The sequence below is a fragment of the Halichoerus grypus genome, chromosome 5 (genome assembly GCF_964656455.1).
Source record: "Halichoerus grypus chromosome 5, mHalGry1.hap1.1, whole genome shotgun sequence".
Lineage (NCBI taxonomy): Eukaryota > Metazoa > Chordata > Mammalia > Carnivora > Phocidae > Halichoerus > Halichoerus grypus.
Genome location: NC_135716.1, coordinates 94,377,035 through 94,395,244, shown reverse-complemented (window position 1 = coordinate 94,395,244; position 18,210 = coordinate 94,377,035). Strand labels below are relative to the sequence as shown.

Below are 18,210 nucleotides of genomic sequence, written 5' to 3'. Positions count from 1 at the left end.
CCTTTCAGGTTGTTGGTTCAGTGTAATCAATTCTGTAAGAATCTGAGCAATTATGCTGTGCCCAGCACTGTGCCGACACTGAGGCTACAGAAATGAGAAATACTTTCTGCCACCAAGCAGCTTACTAATCTTGGCTTTCTACCACCTTTTCCATCTTCTATGCCTGTTTCATGTTAACAGAACCAAAGAGGTAGTAAGGCATACTATACCTAAAAGTGGTGGCCCCAGGAGGACAGGACAGCATTCCACAATGGTCACCAATCCCACGGCGCTGGAGAACCTCTGGGGTCCAACGAGGTCCATCAGTGTTTCAAACAACACTGAGCTGAGCCACCCAAATGCAAATCCAAAGAATCCCGCATAGACACAGAACCCAATGTAGCTGGAGGATAAAGGTGCTAGCAGATGACACACTCCATTTGCAACAACAGAAGCCGCAAAAAAATACTGAACTCGAGGTCTTATCCACTTGGTGTTGGCTACAAGTCCCATAGAAGGTCTGGCTACCATGTCAACAAAAGCCAGAATGGAAAGAAGGAAGGCAGACTTCTCACTAGAGTAATGTTGACTCTTGCCATAATTACTAAGAAAGACCAAAGGGGTAAACAGTCCAAAAAACATGAGCACGTTTCCGGACAGGTATAGCAAGAAGCCTCTGTGTGTGAACAGAGATAAGTCCAGGAATTTATTAATTGTTTGGAAGACTGATTGTTTCTCTTCTTTGCGGTTTCCTCCAATAAGATCTGTACTTGCATCACCTGCTCCCTTTTTCTCATCAGATTTTCCAGCTTCCTGAAGGGATTCTTTAGACCTATCTTTCCCTGCACTTGTTGGTGGGGGCCCTATTGGTCGCATCAGGGCTCCAGCTACACAGCAGTTTAGTAGGAGACCCCCAAGAATTAAGAAGCTCCCTCTCCAGCCAAAGATACCAAAGAAAGCCTGATTGAGAGGGGCCAGAGTGGAGAGGAACACAGGGCTGCCTGCCATGGCCAGTCCATTTGCCAACGGTCGCCTCTTGTAGAAATACTTGCCAATCATGGTCAGAGCGGGATTCAAGTTGAAGGCAAGCCCAAGACCTGGGGAGGAGGGAGAAAAAAAATCACATAAATGTCAGAAACATATCTGGAATTACATAACCAAACAAAGAAATTAAAATGAGAAGTATAAATAATACAAAGGAGATAAAAATCCTCACCACTACAGGACATACTGTATAGTGGTTTAAAGTATGGGATCTAGAACCAGACTACGTGGGTTCAAACCTCAGCATCACTATTTACTGGCTGGTAGTATCAGACATGTGAGTGTTTCCTCATATGTAAAAGGGGCACACAGCACTACTGTGAGTAAAACACTTAGAAGAGTGCCTGGCATGTAGTAAGCATCAATAAATGTTATTTTTATTATTGTTGCTTATATTATTTGTCTAGTCTTACAGAATCACCCGAGGAGTCACTGTAACAATAGAAGATCATTAAGTAGATAGTTACAATTAGAGACAAAATTTTACAACAGAAAATGCAATACAAAATTATTCCTTTTACAATAGCTCCAAAAAGTAAAAAAATGCGCAATTTAGAATCACTACAATTGTGTAACTTTCCTAAAGGGTTAGAGAATTAAAAAACCACATACACACACACACACACACACACACAGTTTTTGGATAATAAAACACAGCATTATCAAGATGTCAGTACTCCCTAAATGAATGCATTAATTTAATGTGATTCCAATGAAATGCATTTCATTTTGGAATAGGTAAAATGACTCTAAAACATAGAATGCATGGGAGTCAACCAGAAAATTTTTGGTGGTACTGGAGGAGTGGGACAAACATTAACAGATATTTAAATGGACTTCCAAAAGCTACAATCATTACAACAGTGTGGCTCTGACTCAGGTATAGGTAAACACTTATCAGTGAAAGTGGACAGAAAGTCCATGAACATACCGATTTTTATATATATATATGATTTAATATAAAATGATTTAACATAGATATGTGATTTAATGTAAAAGTGAAATTTTAAATTACTGTAGAATTTGTTCAATAAACAGTGCTAGTAAAAGTAAATATTCAAATAACTTCTAGATGCTCTCCCTGGCCCCCACTTGCTCCAACTCCCTGCTATTTATGTTTAAGCTATTCACAGAGGCTTAAACCAATACACCAGGGCAGATCACTCCCCTATTTCAGGCCTGCTAATGGCTTCCCATCCATAACCTTTACGTTGGCCCTTACCTCTCTTCCTCATCTCATACCAGACCATTCTCACCTGTGCCAATAAGCACACTGCTGACCTGGGACTTAGGTTCCCCTAAATTTTCACAAAGCTTGTTCCCTGTCGCTACTCAAATCTCTTGGTTAAGGTCATCTCTTCAGAGTGACCTACCTTTGTAGACTACCCAGTCCTTCCCTGTCAGAACATTTTATTTTGAGGCTTTGTATAGCATTATCACTACCTGATATTTTTCCTATTTCTTCATACATTTGTGAGTAGTATTGTCTGTTTCCTCCCATTAAAGAGTTGATTTAGCTCTAGTTGATGCTCTGTTCCCAACAAAATCTAGAACATTGCTTGACATACACATGGTTGTTAATATTTGAGGAACTAAAAGAGCAAATGAACAAACTGACTAACCATGTGGGAACAAAGAGAGTTTCATATTTCTTTCTTCTCATTTTATGTAATGTTTTCTTCCATTCAGAAATTTTAAATGTAAGAATTGGGGGGAGAACATATGTTTAAAAGTAGGAAAATATAATAAATGGAAAGACATTCCATGCTCATGGAATGGAAGAACAAATATTGTTAAAATATCCATACTACTCAAAGCAATCTTTGGATCAAAGATTGGATCCAATCTTGATCCAACCAAAGATGGATCAAAGCAGATTAAATGCAATCCTTATCAAATTACCAACAGCATTTTTCACAGAACTAGAACAAATAACCCTAAAATTTGTATGAAACTACAAAAGACGCCCAAATAGCCAAAGCAATCTTGAAAAAAAAAAAAAAAAAAGAACAAAGCTGGAGGTATCAAAATTCCAGATTTCAAGTATATTACAAAACTGTAGTAATCAAAACAGTATGGTACAAGCACAAAAATAGGCACATAGATCAATGGAACAGAATGGAAGGCCCAGCAATAAACCCACAATTATATGGTCAATTAATCTTTGACAAAGGAGGCAAGAATATGCAATGGGAAGAAGACAGTATCCTTAACAAATGGTGATGGGAAAACTGGACAGCTACATGCAAAAGAATGACACTGGACCACTTTCTTACACCATATACAATCATAAACTCAAAATGGATTAAGGACCTAAATGTGAGACCTGAAACCATAAAAATTCTAGAAGAGAGCAGAGGCAGTAATTTCTCAGACATCAGCTGTAACATCTCTCTAGATACCATTCTCACCTGTGCCAATAAGTCTCCTGAGGCAAGGGAATCAAAAGTAAATATAAACTCTTGGGACTACATCAAAACAAAAACCTCCAGCACAGCAAAGGAAACAATCAACGAAATAAAAAGACAACGTACTGAATGGGAACAGATATTTGAAAATGACATATCTGATAAAGGGCTAGTAGCCAAAATATATAAAGAACTTATAACATATACACACACACACAAAACAAATAATCCAATTCAAAAATGGGCAGAATACATTATAGATATTTCCCCAAAGAAGACATACAGATGGCCAACAGACACATGAAAAGATGCTCAACACCACTCAGCATCAGGGAGATGCAAATTAAAACTACAATGAGATATCACCTCACACTTGTCAGAATGGCTAAAATCAAAAGCTCAAGAAACAACAAATGTTGGGGAGGATGTGGAGAAAAAGGAACCCTTGTGCACTGTTGGTGGGAATGCAAGCTGGTGTAGCTACTGTGGAAGACAGTATGAAGGTTCCTCAAAAAACTAAAAACAGGATTACCATATGATCCAGTAATTCCACTACTGGATATTTGCCCAAAGAAGATGAAAACACCAATTCGAAGGGATATATGCACCCTGATGTTTACTGCAGCATTATTTACAATAGCCAAATTTTGGAAGCAACCCAAATATCCATTGACTGGTGAATGGATAAAGATGTGATGTGTATATATATATATACAAAGGAATATTATTTTTATTAAGGATTTATTTATTTCTTTGAGAGAGAGAGAGCGCGCACACATGCGCGCATGGGAGCGGCGGGGGGGGGGGAGGGTGCAGAGGGAGAGGAAGAGAATCTCAAAAACACTGCCCACTGAAAACAGAGCCCGAGACAGGGCTCAATCCCAGGACCCCGAGATCATGGCCCAGGCTGAAACCAAGAGTCAGATGCTCAACCGCTCAACGGACTGAGGCCACCCAGGCGCCCCTATACAATGAAATATTATTTAGCCATAAAAAGAATGAAATCCTGCCATGGGCAACAACATGGATGGATCTAGAGAGTATAGTGTTATGTTAAATAAGCCAAAGAATACAAATAGCATATGATTTCACTCATGTGTGGAATTTAAGAAACAAAACAAATGAACCAAGGGGCAGGGGGGAGACAAACCAAAAACAAACAAACAAACACAACAACAAAACCCCAGACTCTTAACTATAGAGAACAAGGGGAGAGGGGGGTGGGGCGATGGGTGAAATAGGTGAAGGAGATTAAGAATACATTTATCTTGGGGCGCCTGGGTGGCTCAGTCATTAAATGTCTGCCTTCGGCTCAGGTCATGATCCCAGGGTCCTGGGATTGAGCCCCGCATCGGGCTTCCTACTCAGTGGGAAGCCTGCTTCCCCCTCTCCCACTCCCCCTGCTTGTGTTCCCTCTCTTGCTGTATCTATCTCTGTCAAATGAATAAATAAAATCTTTAAAAAAAAAAGAATACATTTATCTTGATGAGCACTGAGTAATATATGGAATTGTTGGAGCACTAGATTGTATACCTGAAACTAATGTAACACTACACTAACTACACTGGAATTAAAACACAATTTAAAAAAAGTAGGTAAATATATTCATAATCTTAGAGTGTAGAACTTTGTAATAATGATATACAAGACAAAAATCATGAAGTATTGAGAGTTTTGAATACCTGAAATTGTAGATGAAGAGGGAAAAAAGTGGAATAAGACTAAATTAAAAAACTTTCTTCCAAACAAAATTCAACAGAAAAAAATTAATTGGGAACAGATATTTGGGGGGAGGGGAAATAGGAAGTTACTGTTTAATGGGGACAGGGTTTCAGTTCTGTAAGATGCAACAGTTCTGAAAATGGATGGTGGAAATGGTTGCATAAGAATGTGAATATACTTAATACCACTGAACTGAATACTTAAAAGATGGTTAGGAATGTAAATTTTATATGTATTTTACCATAATTAAATGTAAAAAAATTTTTGGAAAAATAACTGTCCTTTTTTTTTAAGATTTTATTTATTTTGAGAGAGAGGGAGTGTGAGAGAGAGAGAGAGAGAGCATGAGCAGGGGGGAGGGGCAGGAGGAGAGGGAGAAGCAGACTCCCTGCTGAGCAGAGAGCCTGACATGGGGCTCAATCCCAGGACCCTCGGATCATGACCCGAGCCGAAGACAGACACTTAACCTGAGCCGCCCAGGCACCCCAAAATAACTGTCTTATGCAAAGGGATAATAATTTAACCTGTAAAGTTATTACACATTATTTTTAAATAGGTACACAAAAGCAGTCAATAAGCATTTTGTACAAAGACAATAAACAAAAAACCCCAAATATATAGCCACAAACATATTAAAAACATTTACTTTCCTAATAGAGATTTAAATTAAAATCAGGAAATATTGTTCACCTGTTAAATGATTCACCTAGCAATAATTAAAAAGGATAATATCCCATTGCTGTCAAGGCTGTATGCCCTCTCACATTATGGTGAGCATGATCTTTTTGGCAGTTTAGCTCATATGTATCTTTAAAACACACAGCAGTTCCACTTTTACGAAGTTATCCTAAGAAAATATTCATGTTCACGAAGGATTATCAACACAGTACTGTTTACTAATAGTAAGAAAATGTAAAAAATCAAAAACAAAACCCTAAATATTGAACAATTAACTAAGAGACTGGTCAAATAAAATTATGGTACGTATCGGGGTGCATAGCTGGCTCAGTCAGTAGAGCATAAGACTCCTGATCTCGGGGTTGTGAGTTCAAGCCCCACATGTGTCATAGAGCTTACTAAAAAAATTATTGTACATATCTATTCAATGGAATAACAGATTAAAAATCTGGTAGTATTTAATGACATGGAGAGATGTTCATAGTATCCTGTTAAGTGAAAAACTGGTTACAAAACATTATCTGATCATTTTTTGTATTAAAAAAGGTTTTATCTTTGTGCACAGGAAAAAGTATGGAAAGATATACATCAAAATGTTAATAGTCATATTCTCTGGATTGTGAAGTTATGAATAATCTCTATTATACTCATCAGCAGTTCATTATTTTAATTTGGCTATCAAAAAAGGAGGGAGGAATTATTAAGTGGGTCTTCTATCCCTCAGAAAGGTATTTGGACATTCTGCCAGATAATTCCTGCTTTATATTTTATACTCTCTCCTGCTCCAGTAGAAGCCTATTCCCTGTGCGAAGAAGAGGTAATGAGAAAGAGTAATAACCAATGATCACCCTTGCAAGAAGTTGCCTAACACATTTTATCTACCACCACTGACTATTCTTAGGCCAAGGGATGTAATCATCTCTTTCATTATTCATTCATTCAACAATGAACACCCTCTGTATAACAGGAATTTCTTTAGAAGTTTGCTTTTCTAGTACCCTTTAATGTATCTATAGCTCTTCAAAATGATAATCAAGTAATCTCTATAAGGTAGGAATTTCACTCAAAAGATCTGAAAGATGAATGTTAAATGAATACCAAATAGCCAGCAATAAATTAATGCTTGAAAATGAATCAACAGTAACTTACCTCCAATGACTCCAACACACAAGTAAAGTTCCTGAACAGTATTACAGAAAGAAGCCGCAATCAAGCCACAGCCTGACAAGCAGCCACCAGCAATCATGATTGGACGACTGCCATATTTATTCACCAGGATACTGCTGATAGGACCTAGGAGAGAACCAGAAATTTAGTAACGCAGAGGAAAGGAACCAACTCCCTCATATCTACACAAGGCATTGACGCTAAATGACAAGTCCTTTAAAATAGATAAAAACAAAGACAATGGTAAGAATATTGCTTTCTACATTTATTTCATACTCAAAGGTGTATTAGAAAATAAAGATGCTAAAATACATCATTGTGTATCTCATCTATAAATATTGGATGGAATTTTACTAAAATATAAGACTGCTTCTCTCCTTGATCTTCCTCTTATAAGGCAGAACTGGCTGAAAACACCTTGGTAATGGATGTTGATAGGCTTGTTGATGATCTAAACATATTTAGTAAGTTTGCTCTGTTTTAATTTTTGGACAGGCACTCTGATATGATGATATTAGAGCATTATTTACACATTATCATAAATGTAGTTTGTGTCATATTTTTTAAAAAGAAAAAAACCCTGAAAAATACGTAATTATTTTTTCCAAGTTTAAGCAGCTTTGCAATTAGGAAATCTAAATTGAGGGCACCTGGGTGGCTCAGTTGTTAAGCGTCTGCCTTTGGCTCAGGTCAAGATCCCAGGGTCCTGGGATCAAGCCCCGCACGGGGTTCCCTGCTCCGCAGGAAGCCTGCTTCTCCCTCTCCCACTCCCCCTGTTTGTGTTCCCTCTCTTGCTGTGTCTCTGTCAAATAAATAAATAAAATCTTAAAAAAAAAAGAAATCTAAATTGAAAACAAAAAACTGTTCCCAGTTATACCTAGACGTCTCAGGTACTGAATTGAATATTTCTTTAGAGTTAACCTGATTCCATGCCTAAATTACTGTTCCATGGTAGCAATACTGTGAAACAAAGCTTGCAGGAGATTAAGTCAAATAATGGTTAAAATATCTTGGATCTAACAATTCAAGAAGATAGGAAATAGTGTTATCTAAGATAATCTGATTAAATTTCCTCTTATAAAGAGAGGCATACCAAAATTATCAGTTTTTCTTCAATGTGAAAGAAGGAACCAAATAAAATGTGAAGTATAAGGATCAAGAAGAAAAAGATTTGATGCATTTAATGTATCAGTTTTCAAATATGAGTATCAAATGGGCTCTCCTTACTTGCTACAAATAGGTATCATCTGTAATTCCCCTTTCCAAGTTTTTTAAGATTTTATTTATTTGTGTGGCAGAGAGAGACACAGCGAGAGAGGGAACACAAGCAGGGGGAGTGGGAGAGGGAGAAGCAGGCTTCCCACAGAGCAGCAAGGCAGACGCTTAACGACTGAGCCACCCAGGCACTCCCCTTTCTATATTTTTAAGTGTTAATTATAATAAAGTCTTATTCAAACCAAACAATGTTTCAAAAGCTGTCACATGGGGTGCCCGGATGGCTCAGTCAGTTGAGCCTCCAGCTCTTGGTATCGGCTGGGGTCATGATCTGGGGTGGTGAAATTAAGCCCTGCATGGGGCTCCAGACTCTCTCCCCCTGCCCCTCCTCCCATGCTTGCATACACGCTCTCTCTCTCAAGTATCTTTAAAAAAAAATAAAAGCTGTGGGGCGCCTGAATGGCTCAGTCGTTAAGCGTCTGCTTTTGGCTCAGGTCATGATCCTAGGGTCCTGGGATCAAGCCCCACATCAGGCTCGCTGCTCAGCGGGAAGCCTGCTTCTCCCTCTCCCACTCCCCCTGCTTGTGTTCCCTCTCTCGCTGTGTCTGTCAAATAAATAAAATCTTAAAAAAATAAATAAAAGCCACAACACAACTCTTAAGTAGACTAACATTATTTTCTGATTATACTGAATGACATTCATTGCATTTTATTTCTTTATAAGAGAATATACCTCTGTCTGTACTTCATGGATATGGACTTGGGGGAATGACAACTTTGTTTACAGGACACCATACCTTATCTGCCTGGTTAAGGTAGAGGACTGCAAACAGAGAGGATCACTGCAATGCATCAGTAGGGAAGGGCACACAAGGAAATGAACTGAGGTTTGAACTTTGCAAAGTCACAAAGCTACCAAGAACCAAGTTTCAAATCCAGCCCATTTTCTCCCTATTACATTGTACTCCATATTTTTGGAACTAAGCTATTAAGCAGAAGACATAAAAATTGTGTTTTTCTTCTATTAGCACAGTAAATTCTGACCTTATTATGTTCATTCTATAATTAGTTCCTTAGAAGACAGTAAGTCTATTTTTTAAAACAAATATAGAATGTACTTATTCAGAATATATTATTGGTTATATGTTGACATATTCTATTTCCATAAACACTATGGAAAATTCTGCAGTTACATATATTCTAGTACTATACTCAAAGCTGCAGTATGATTCAATTAAAAGGTCAGCTCTGACCCCAGGGAACCCAAATTTAAATTACGGTGTACGTAAGCATGCAAGAAGGAATCAAACCTTTTTTTCTTCTTTTTAAAGATTTGAGAGAGAGAGAGAGAGAGAGCACAAGCAGGGGGAGTGGCAGTGGGAGAGGGAGAGGAAGAAGCAGGCTCCCCATTGAGCAGGGAGTCAGACTCGGGGCTTGATCCCAGGACCCCAGGATCACGACCTGAGCTGAAGGCAGACGCCTAACAGACTGAGCCACCCAGGTGCCCCAGAATCAAACCTTTTGATATCCTAGTATTTCGGAGGACTAAGTCTCTTTAAGGCTGGATCAAGAACTGGTTGCCAGGAGAGATTTCAGGCCCAACCAAGGATATGTATAAAGAAGTTTTCATTGACTTTCTAAGTCACTTCAGGAAAATACTAGACCACGGCTGGTTTGGAAATATGAATTTACAGCTTGTGTAAGATGAAAGAATTAAATAGTGAAAGAATATTCATGAAATATTTTCATATAAATTGGTCATGAAATAGATTTTGTATAGTCAGAATTACAAAGATCAAAATATTGCCACACTATTGACTTGTGAAGAAGTTAATACTGGAACATCTGCAATATTAAACTAGGAATGTTAAAGACATTAGTGTGAAACTGAAAATATGCAAATTTACACTTTCCTGTTTAAAAAAAAAAAACTAGGAAAACTCAAATAAAAAAAAGAGTAGGCAACTAAAATCTCCTCCCCTAAAAATATACTTACACTCCAACAAGCATCAGTACGTATCTCTGAACCAAAGTACTAAAAAAAAAAAAAATACTAAACCACTGGTAGTTCAAAACATATTAGTGTTGAGGGTGTGGCCCAAATACATTAAGTTAAAGAATTGTGGCAGTTGAAAAACTGATGATAATTCTTAGGGGATATACCACTTTGGAGCCAATCAAAACAAAATAACCCATTTAGTAAAAATTCTGCCACAAGGCTCTCGATAGGCAATTTGTCTTTCAGAGTTATTTCAGGAAGGATGGCCCCAATTAGCTATCATTAAAAATAGAGAGGGGTACAGTTCATAGGCCTATTATAACACAAATTCAGAGAAATGTGCTAGTTATCTCTGGGTGAGGACAAAGAAGGAACTGTTTTCCCAGAAGAAACTGTCATGTGCCATTAGTACAACTGACATCACTTACTTTTGATGCAAAATGCAAGTGGCTCTCAAGCTCTTGCGCGGCTCCAAATTGCAACATGTGAACCCCTGGTTTATAGTCAGCTTAAAGATACCCTGAGCACCTGGAGTACGTCTGGATAATATTTATACCAATTTCTTCAAGCCATCATAGTCAAAACCTGATTAGAAAATCCTGGCAGATAGAGTTCAAAGCTTCCAAAACTATTGGCTCTCAGAAACTAGATAATAATCCAAAGTCCCTTTTGATTTCTCTGAACTTATAAAAAGAAAATAAGTACTACAATTTAGCACTTATGTTCTCTAAAAGTACTTAATAGACAAAACAGGCATACCATCAAAATTCAAAAGGCATAAAATAAAAAGATATATAGTGGAAAAACATAAGTCCTCCCAGTCACCTAATTCACCTCTCCCTAAGGCAACCAGGTTACCTGTTTTTTCTGTGCAATGAAATTATATATTCAGTTAAATTATGACTTCAACTATTTATTCTTGTTTCATGAGTTTATGTTATTGTCTCAATAGGATTATAAGCTCCCCAAAGGCAGGTATCAGGATCAAGTGTTCTCTATCACTCACAATATCTAATCTAGTGTGAAATATGTGCATAGGGCTTAATATTGGTTGACTCTGCCACCAGGTTACTGGAATTCCAAGAATTCAAATTCTAAGGTTTCACAGTTGAAATATAGAATCTTTATATTGGCTATTAAGGAGCTACATGTGAAAATAATGAGATACTAAACTGCCACCAAAAAGTAGTATTAACAGAGGTGAAAGTCTGGCTAACTAAGCAACATGAGGCACTGTCAATCTCAGTAAATAAGTACACTTGGCTTTAGAATCTCTCACTAAGCAACTATATATTTTAAGTATTATGGAAGGTTTTGACTTTTACATGTTACATTGTGATTTGATGTTCCAAGGTGAAATGAACAGTATTTTATTTTATTATTTATTTTACAAATTTTTATTTTATTTTACTTTATTTATTTTTATTATGTTAGTCACCATACAGTACATCATTAGTTTTTGATGTGGTGTTCCATGATTCATTATTTGCGTATAACACCCAGTGTGCATTACAACACGTGCCCTCCTTAATACCCATCACTGGGATAACCCATCCTCCCACCCCCCTCCCTTCTGAAACCCTCAGATTGTTTCCCGGAGTCCACAGTCTCTCATGGTTCATCTCCCGCTCTGATTCCCCCACCCCCCGCCCCGCTTCAGTTTTTCCTTCCTTCCCCTAATGGCCTCCATGCTATTCCTTATGTTCTACATATGAGTGAAACCATATGATAATTGTCTTTCTCTGCTTGACTTATTTCACTTAGCATAATCCCCTCCAGTTCCATCCACGTCGATGCAAATGGTGGGTATTCATCCTTTCTGATGGCTGAGTAATATTCCATTGTATATATGAACCACATCTTCTTTATCCATTCATCCATTGAAGGGCATCTTGGCTCCTTCCCCAATTTGGCTATAGTGGACATTGCTGCTATGAACACTGGGGTACATGTGCCCCTTCTTTTTCACTACATCTGTATCTTTGGGGTAAATACCCAGTAGTGTAATTGCTGGGTCATAGGGTAGCTGTATTTTTAACTTTTTGAGGAAACTCCATACTGTTTTCCAAAGTGGCTGTACCAATGAACAGTATTTTAAATGATGTTAAGTAAGCAACTTACTCTCCATATTTCCTTTAAACATGTCAAGGAAAACAGCAGGGAAAAAAATGATGAAACTTAAGTTTAAGGTTCAGCTGAAATGCTTTTAGGGGGAATAACATCACAAGGAAGAAGAGGAAGATTTTTTTCAGTTCTTTAATTCTAACACCATGCAAAGATTTTACCTGAGACTTTGAACTATGTTATTCAGGTGAGCCTGATTTACTTTAATTCTCCCAATATCAATTTAAGAAAAGTCTTTATTTGTGGGATGCCTGGGTGGCTCAGTTGGTTAAGCATCTGCCTTCGGCCCAGATCATGATCCCAGAGTCCTGGGATCGAGTCCCACATCAGGCTCCTTGCTCAGGGGGGAGCCTGCTGCTCCCTCTGCTTGTGCGCGCGTGCTCTCTCTGTCTCTCTCTGACAAATAAAATAAATAAAACTTAAAAAAAAGAAGAATCTTTGTGTTTACATCTTAAGAGTCTAGCAGTGAGCAGTAAGAAAAATCAGCTGTGCACATATCATTTTTCTGAGAGCTTTTTAATGATACGGAGTTGGACCAAATCACAGGCCCTCACAGTTTCTCATTTCTGTTCAGAATACTACAGTGGAACAAACAGATCAAGAGTGGTCATAGTTGGGGCGCCTGGGTGGCTCAGTCGTTAAGCGTCTGCCTTCGGCTCCCAGGGTCCTGGGATTGAGCCCCACATCGGGCTCTCTGCTCGGCAGGAAGCCTGCTTCTCCCTCTCCCACTCCCCCTGCTTGGGTTCCCTCTCTCACTGTCTCTCTCTGTCAAATAAATAAAATCTTTAAAAAAAAAAAAAGAGTGGTCATGGTTAATGGGAATGAAAAAATGTGACTAAAACAGCAGGCCTTGGGGGTACTTACCTCCACCATACATGACAGCCAACATGATTGAGGATATCCATGACACTTCACTGGTGGTGGCATTGAATATGCCTTCAATTTCTTTGAAGAACACAGTAATGGATTTGGGAAATGCGTAAGAGAAGCCGATGGAAATGAAAGCTCCAACTACTACTGCCCACCCCCAGCCTCCATCCGGGGGAGTGTATCCAACTGGACCTCCAACTGCTGGTGGCATTTTAAGTGTAGATGATTTCCAAAATGCAGTTCAAATCCAAATATCTGAAGGATATAAAATTAAAATACCATGTCAGTAATAAAGCACTTCCACCCTTTATAGCCAGCTCTCAAGTAACTGAATTGTTTCCCAGTATTACTTTTCCAATAGAGATGATCTTCTAAGGACATTATCAGAAAAAGTCTTAGAGCCATGGTATTGCCCATAGTAGCTTAAAGGAAAACAGCTCCATACCATTTAAGGAACCATAACTGACATAAATCCTGTTCAATACATATAGCCTTTGTATTTCAAATAAGCCTACTTGTTTCAGCAGTTAGTATAATTCCTCAAATTACTATGAGTAACTAACTGCCTCATTTGACTTATCTGCTTGCAAAATTCACGTAATGCATGCCATATGCAAGTTTCAGGCTTAAACACAGGTTTTATAAGTTTTCCCCCTTTCCCAAAATTTATTCTTCCATACTACTTTCTTTTTACTTTCTCTTATTTATATGTTGACAAAATATTAGGAAGTGGGCACCCGAGTCACTAGATATGTAGCAATTTACAAAACAGATAATTCTGAACACACAAGAATTTCATTTAGTGGGCTGGAAAATTCTCTCAGAAAAGTTTCCTTTTATCGATCTAATTGCTTTGATTCAAGGTATTTTTTTCCATTATACAAAAGAAGGCCCTAAACAACAGCTAGTCAATATAGTTAAACTCACAAATTCAACTATGATGTCAAAAGATGGTACTTCAAATAAAAAACTGCCCCCTTTTCTTGAAGTCATCTAGTACTAATGAACAGCATGACTAGAAAATGCAACTTCCTGTTAAATTATGAATAGATGATAGAGTGAGTGTGTGATGGTAGGCTTGCCTGTTTTCTCATGAAGGTCTCCTTTTATTTATTTGAAGCTAACTTCTACCTTATATTATAACTCATCCTGCAACACTATGTTAGCATGTCCATTTCAAATTATCTCCACTCAGATTTATTACAGCAATAAATACTGGTCACAGAGGACAAGTTCACTCTTTGCTACATTCTTTAGTCTAAAATACAAATCCTAGCTTATAGTATAGTAGTAGTATAGTAGTCAACTGGTAAATACTGCTTCTTCCAACCCATTTGGAATTTCAACCCACTTCAAATATGATTTAAGACAATGAATCTTGCAGGGATAGGAAAAAAATAGCCTATAGGGGAAGTTTCCCTAAAAGCAACAGTATAGGTTTCATCACTTCTACTCAAACATGTATGTACTAGAGGTTCTAGCCTCTACTGTATGCAGCAAGAAAAAAGAAATAAAAGGTATAAAGACTAGAAAGGAAGAAGTTGTCTTTATTCACAGATGACATAATTGTCTATGTAGGCAATGCTCTTAAAGAATATTTAAAAAAAGGTACATGAACTAAAAGTGAAATTTAACTAGGTTTCAGGATGTAACAGTAATAAACAGAAATCATCTTTTTTTTTTTTTTTAAAGATTTTATGTATTTATTTGAGAGAGAGAGCACATGAGAGGGGGGAGGGTCAGAGGGAGAAGCAGACACCCTGCTGAACAGGCAGCCTGACGTGGGACTTGATCCCGGGACTCCAGGATCATGACCTGAGCTGAAGGCAGTCGCTTAATCAACTGAGCCACCCAGGCGCCCCAGAAATCATCTGTCTTTATATATAAACCAGCAATTAGAATTTGCAGTTTTAAATAATACCATTTACAACAGCATCAAAAAACTATTGAATAGGAATACATCTGGCAAATAATGTGTAAGATGTATACACTGAAAACTACAAGATATTACTAAGAAATTAAAAAACAAAAGATAATCCATTCTCATGGTTTGAAAGACTCAATATTTAAATTAGGTAAATACTTCTAATGTCACATAACAGCACATTTATTAAAAAGTGTATAAATTGGATTTCAAGCTACAGATTGGGAGAAAATAAATACAAAACATATCCAACAGAAGACATGTCCAAAACATAAAAAGATCTTTTATGAATCATTAGTAAAGACAACAACTCAATTAAAAACAGACAAAAGAAATGGATAATTTATCAAAGAAGATACATGGATGACAAAGAAGTACATGAAAAAAATGCTCAAAATTGTTAGCCATTTGTGAAACGCAAATTGTAATCAAGAGATACTAATACCTATCTACTAGAATGGCTAAAATTAAGACTGATAATACCAAGAGTTGGTGAGGATATGAAGCCAACAGAATGCTGTTGCTGGTGGTAAAGCAAAATGGTACAGCCAGGTCGGAAAACATTTTGGCAGTTTCTTAAGAAGTTAAACATACAAACATATGACCTAGCCATTACATCCCTAGGTATTATCCAAGAGAAATGAAAACATACATCTTCACAAAGACTTATATGAGAATTCTCTAATAGCTTTATTCATAATAGCCCCAAACTGAAAACAACCCAAATGTCCATCAACAAGTGAATGGAAAAATCATGGTATAGCCATATATTGGAATGATAAACACGAACAAACTAACGATGCATGCAAGAACATGGATGAATCATAAAAGCTTTATGTTAAGTGAAAAAAGACCAGACATAAAAATATTCTGTATGGTTACATTTATATCAAGTTTTAGAAAAGACCAAATTCCAGTAATAGAAAACAGATCAGGGGGTTGGAGAGAAGAGATTGACTGCAAAGTGGCCTGAGAGAACATCTCTGGGTCATGGAAATGCTCTGTTATGATTGTAGCAATAGTCACCCATCAAATTGCATTCACTATATGTAAATAATACCTCAGGGGCACCTGGGTGGCTCAGTTGGTTAAGTGTCTGCCTTCAGCTCAGGTTATCATCCCAGGGTCCTGGGATCGAGCCCCATTTGTCGGGCTTCCTGCTCAGCAAGGGCCTGCTTCTCCCTGTCCCTCTGCCACTCCCCCTGCTTGTGCTCTCTTACTCTCGCTCTCTCAAATAAAAATCTTAAAAAAATGCCTCAATAGAATTGATCAAAAAAAATAGTTCAAAGACAGTGACAAGGAGGATAAAATCTGTTCAGTGGCATGTGGAGACAATACAGAAGCAAAAGGTAATGGCAGGCAAATTCTCTCTCTTGGCTATCTGGTGGTTAAAGAAAGAAGAGAAAAAGGAAGAAGACAAGGAAGAGGAGATGATGCTCTCTTCTGAGAATTCACAACTACAGGACTGGGTGAGCTTGTGCTTGGCAGGTCAATGTCTGTGGGAAACCTCTGTTGTTCTTTTAGAGATATATTATGTTTGACTTTACTAGCAAAGATTTCCCACAGACAAAGCCCTGCCAAACATAAGCGGACAATCTAAAACTTCCTTTCTTTCTTTCTTTCTATCTATCTATCTATCTATCTAAAGTAGGCTCCATGCCTAGCGTGGAGCCCAGCGCAGGGCTTGAACTCACAACCCAGAGATCAAGACCTGAGCTCAGATCAAGAATCAGATGCTCAACCGACTGAGCCACTCAGGTGCCCTGACAATCTAAAAATTTAAAACACATCAAGAATCAATTAACCATGAGTGAAGTAAAGTCAATTCAATATAGCTGGATTAGACACAAGAACTACAGACATTGGATGTGAATATTTAAAATGATTAAAAGCATGAGATAAGAAATTAAGACCACTAAATAAAAACAAACATATTAAATACTATTAAAAGACCAGTTGACTTGAAACAGAACTTCCAGAAATAAAAAGTATGCTCAATGAAATAACAGGTTAACCAGCAGACTGAACATAGCTGGAGAAACAATGAATCTAAAGGCTAGGTTTGAAGAAAATAGAATTCAGGGGAGAGCTTTATTCTGGAGCTGAGAGAGGAAGATTCAGAAACACGGAGTTGAGAATGGGAGCATCTGGCATACATCTAATGGGACTTGGGAAGAAGAGAATGGAGAGAATGGGAAAGAGGTATTTTCAGGGGTTAATGGCTATGGCTATTCCAGATTTGATGAATAATATGAACCTACAGTTTGAGGAAACCTAACAAGATAAAGAGAAAAACTTAAAAAAAAAAAAACAAAACCATTGAGAAAATACAGATTACATAACCAAGAGATAGTCAAACTGACAAAACAGAATTCTCATCAATTTTGAAAAACTCTCGGGCGCCTCGGTGGCTCAGTCGTTAAGCGTCTGCCTTTGGCTCGGGTCATGATCCCAGGGTCCTGGGATCGAGTCCCACATCGGGCTCCTTCCTCGGCGGGAAGCCTGCTCTCCCTCTCCCACTCCCGCTGCTTGTGTTCCTGCTCTCGCTATCTCTGTCTCTGTCAAATAAATAAATAAAATCTTTAAAAAAAAAAAAAAAAGAGGGCGCCTGGGTGGCTCAGTTGGTTAAGCGACTGCCTTCGGCTCAGGTCGTGATCCTGGAGTCCCAGGATCGAGTCCCACATCGGGCTCCCCACTCAGTGGGGAGTCTGCTTCTCTCTCTAACCCTCTCCCCTCTCATGCTCTCTCTCACTCTCTCTCTCTCAAATAAATAAATAAAATCTTTAAAAAAAGAAAGAAAGAAAGAAAGAAAAACTCTCAGCCACTATGTCTTCCAATATTCCTTCTTCCCCTTTCCCTTCTTCCACTCCCCTGAGACTCCAATTGGATGTGGGTTGAACCTTCCCATGGTATCTACTTTCTTTCTGTGTTTTCCATCCTTAGTACAGTTCCATCTATACTGAGAATTTGAGGCTTAGGATAGTATCCTCCTCCTGAGTGATTTTCATTTACCTAGGGCTATATAAACCTAGAATCTCTTCAAGAATATTTCAAGGACCAAGATGTTTTGTTCATACAGA

At 38.0% G+C, this 18,210-nt stretch overlaps 1 protein-coding gene across 2 annotated transcripts in view; it reads right to left on the bottom strand.

Moving 5' to 3' along the window:
- The window catches only part of SLC16A1 (solute carrier family 16 member 1), a 50,827-nt gene that overhangs the window by 7,302 nt on the left and 25,315 nt on the right, over positions 1–18,210 (bottom strand). For both annotated transcript variants that reach the window (XM_078072593.1, XM_078072594.1), the window contains exons 2-4: positions 13,201–13,461; positions 6,981–7,124; positions 210–1,076 (exon numbers count right to left, since the gene is read on the bottom strand). In XM_078072593.1, the coding sequence (XP_077928719.1) occupies positions 210–1,076; positions 6,981–7,124; positions 13,201–13,417 (1,228 nt within the window). In that variant the 5' untranslated portion in view covers positions 13,418–13,461. The remainder of the gene's footprint in view (positions 1–209; positions 1,077–6,980; positions 7,125–13,200; positions 13,462–18,210) is intronic.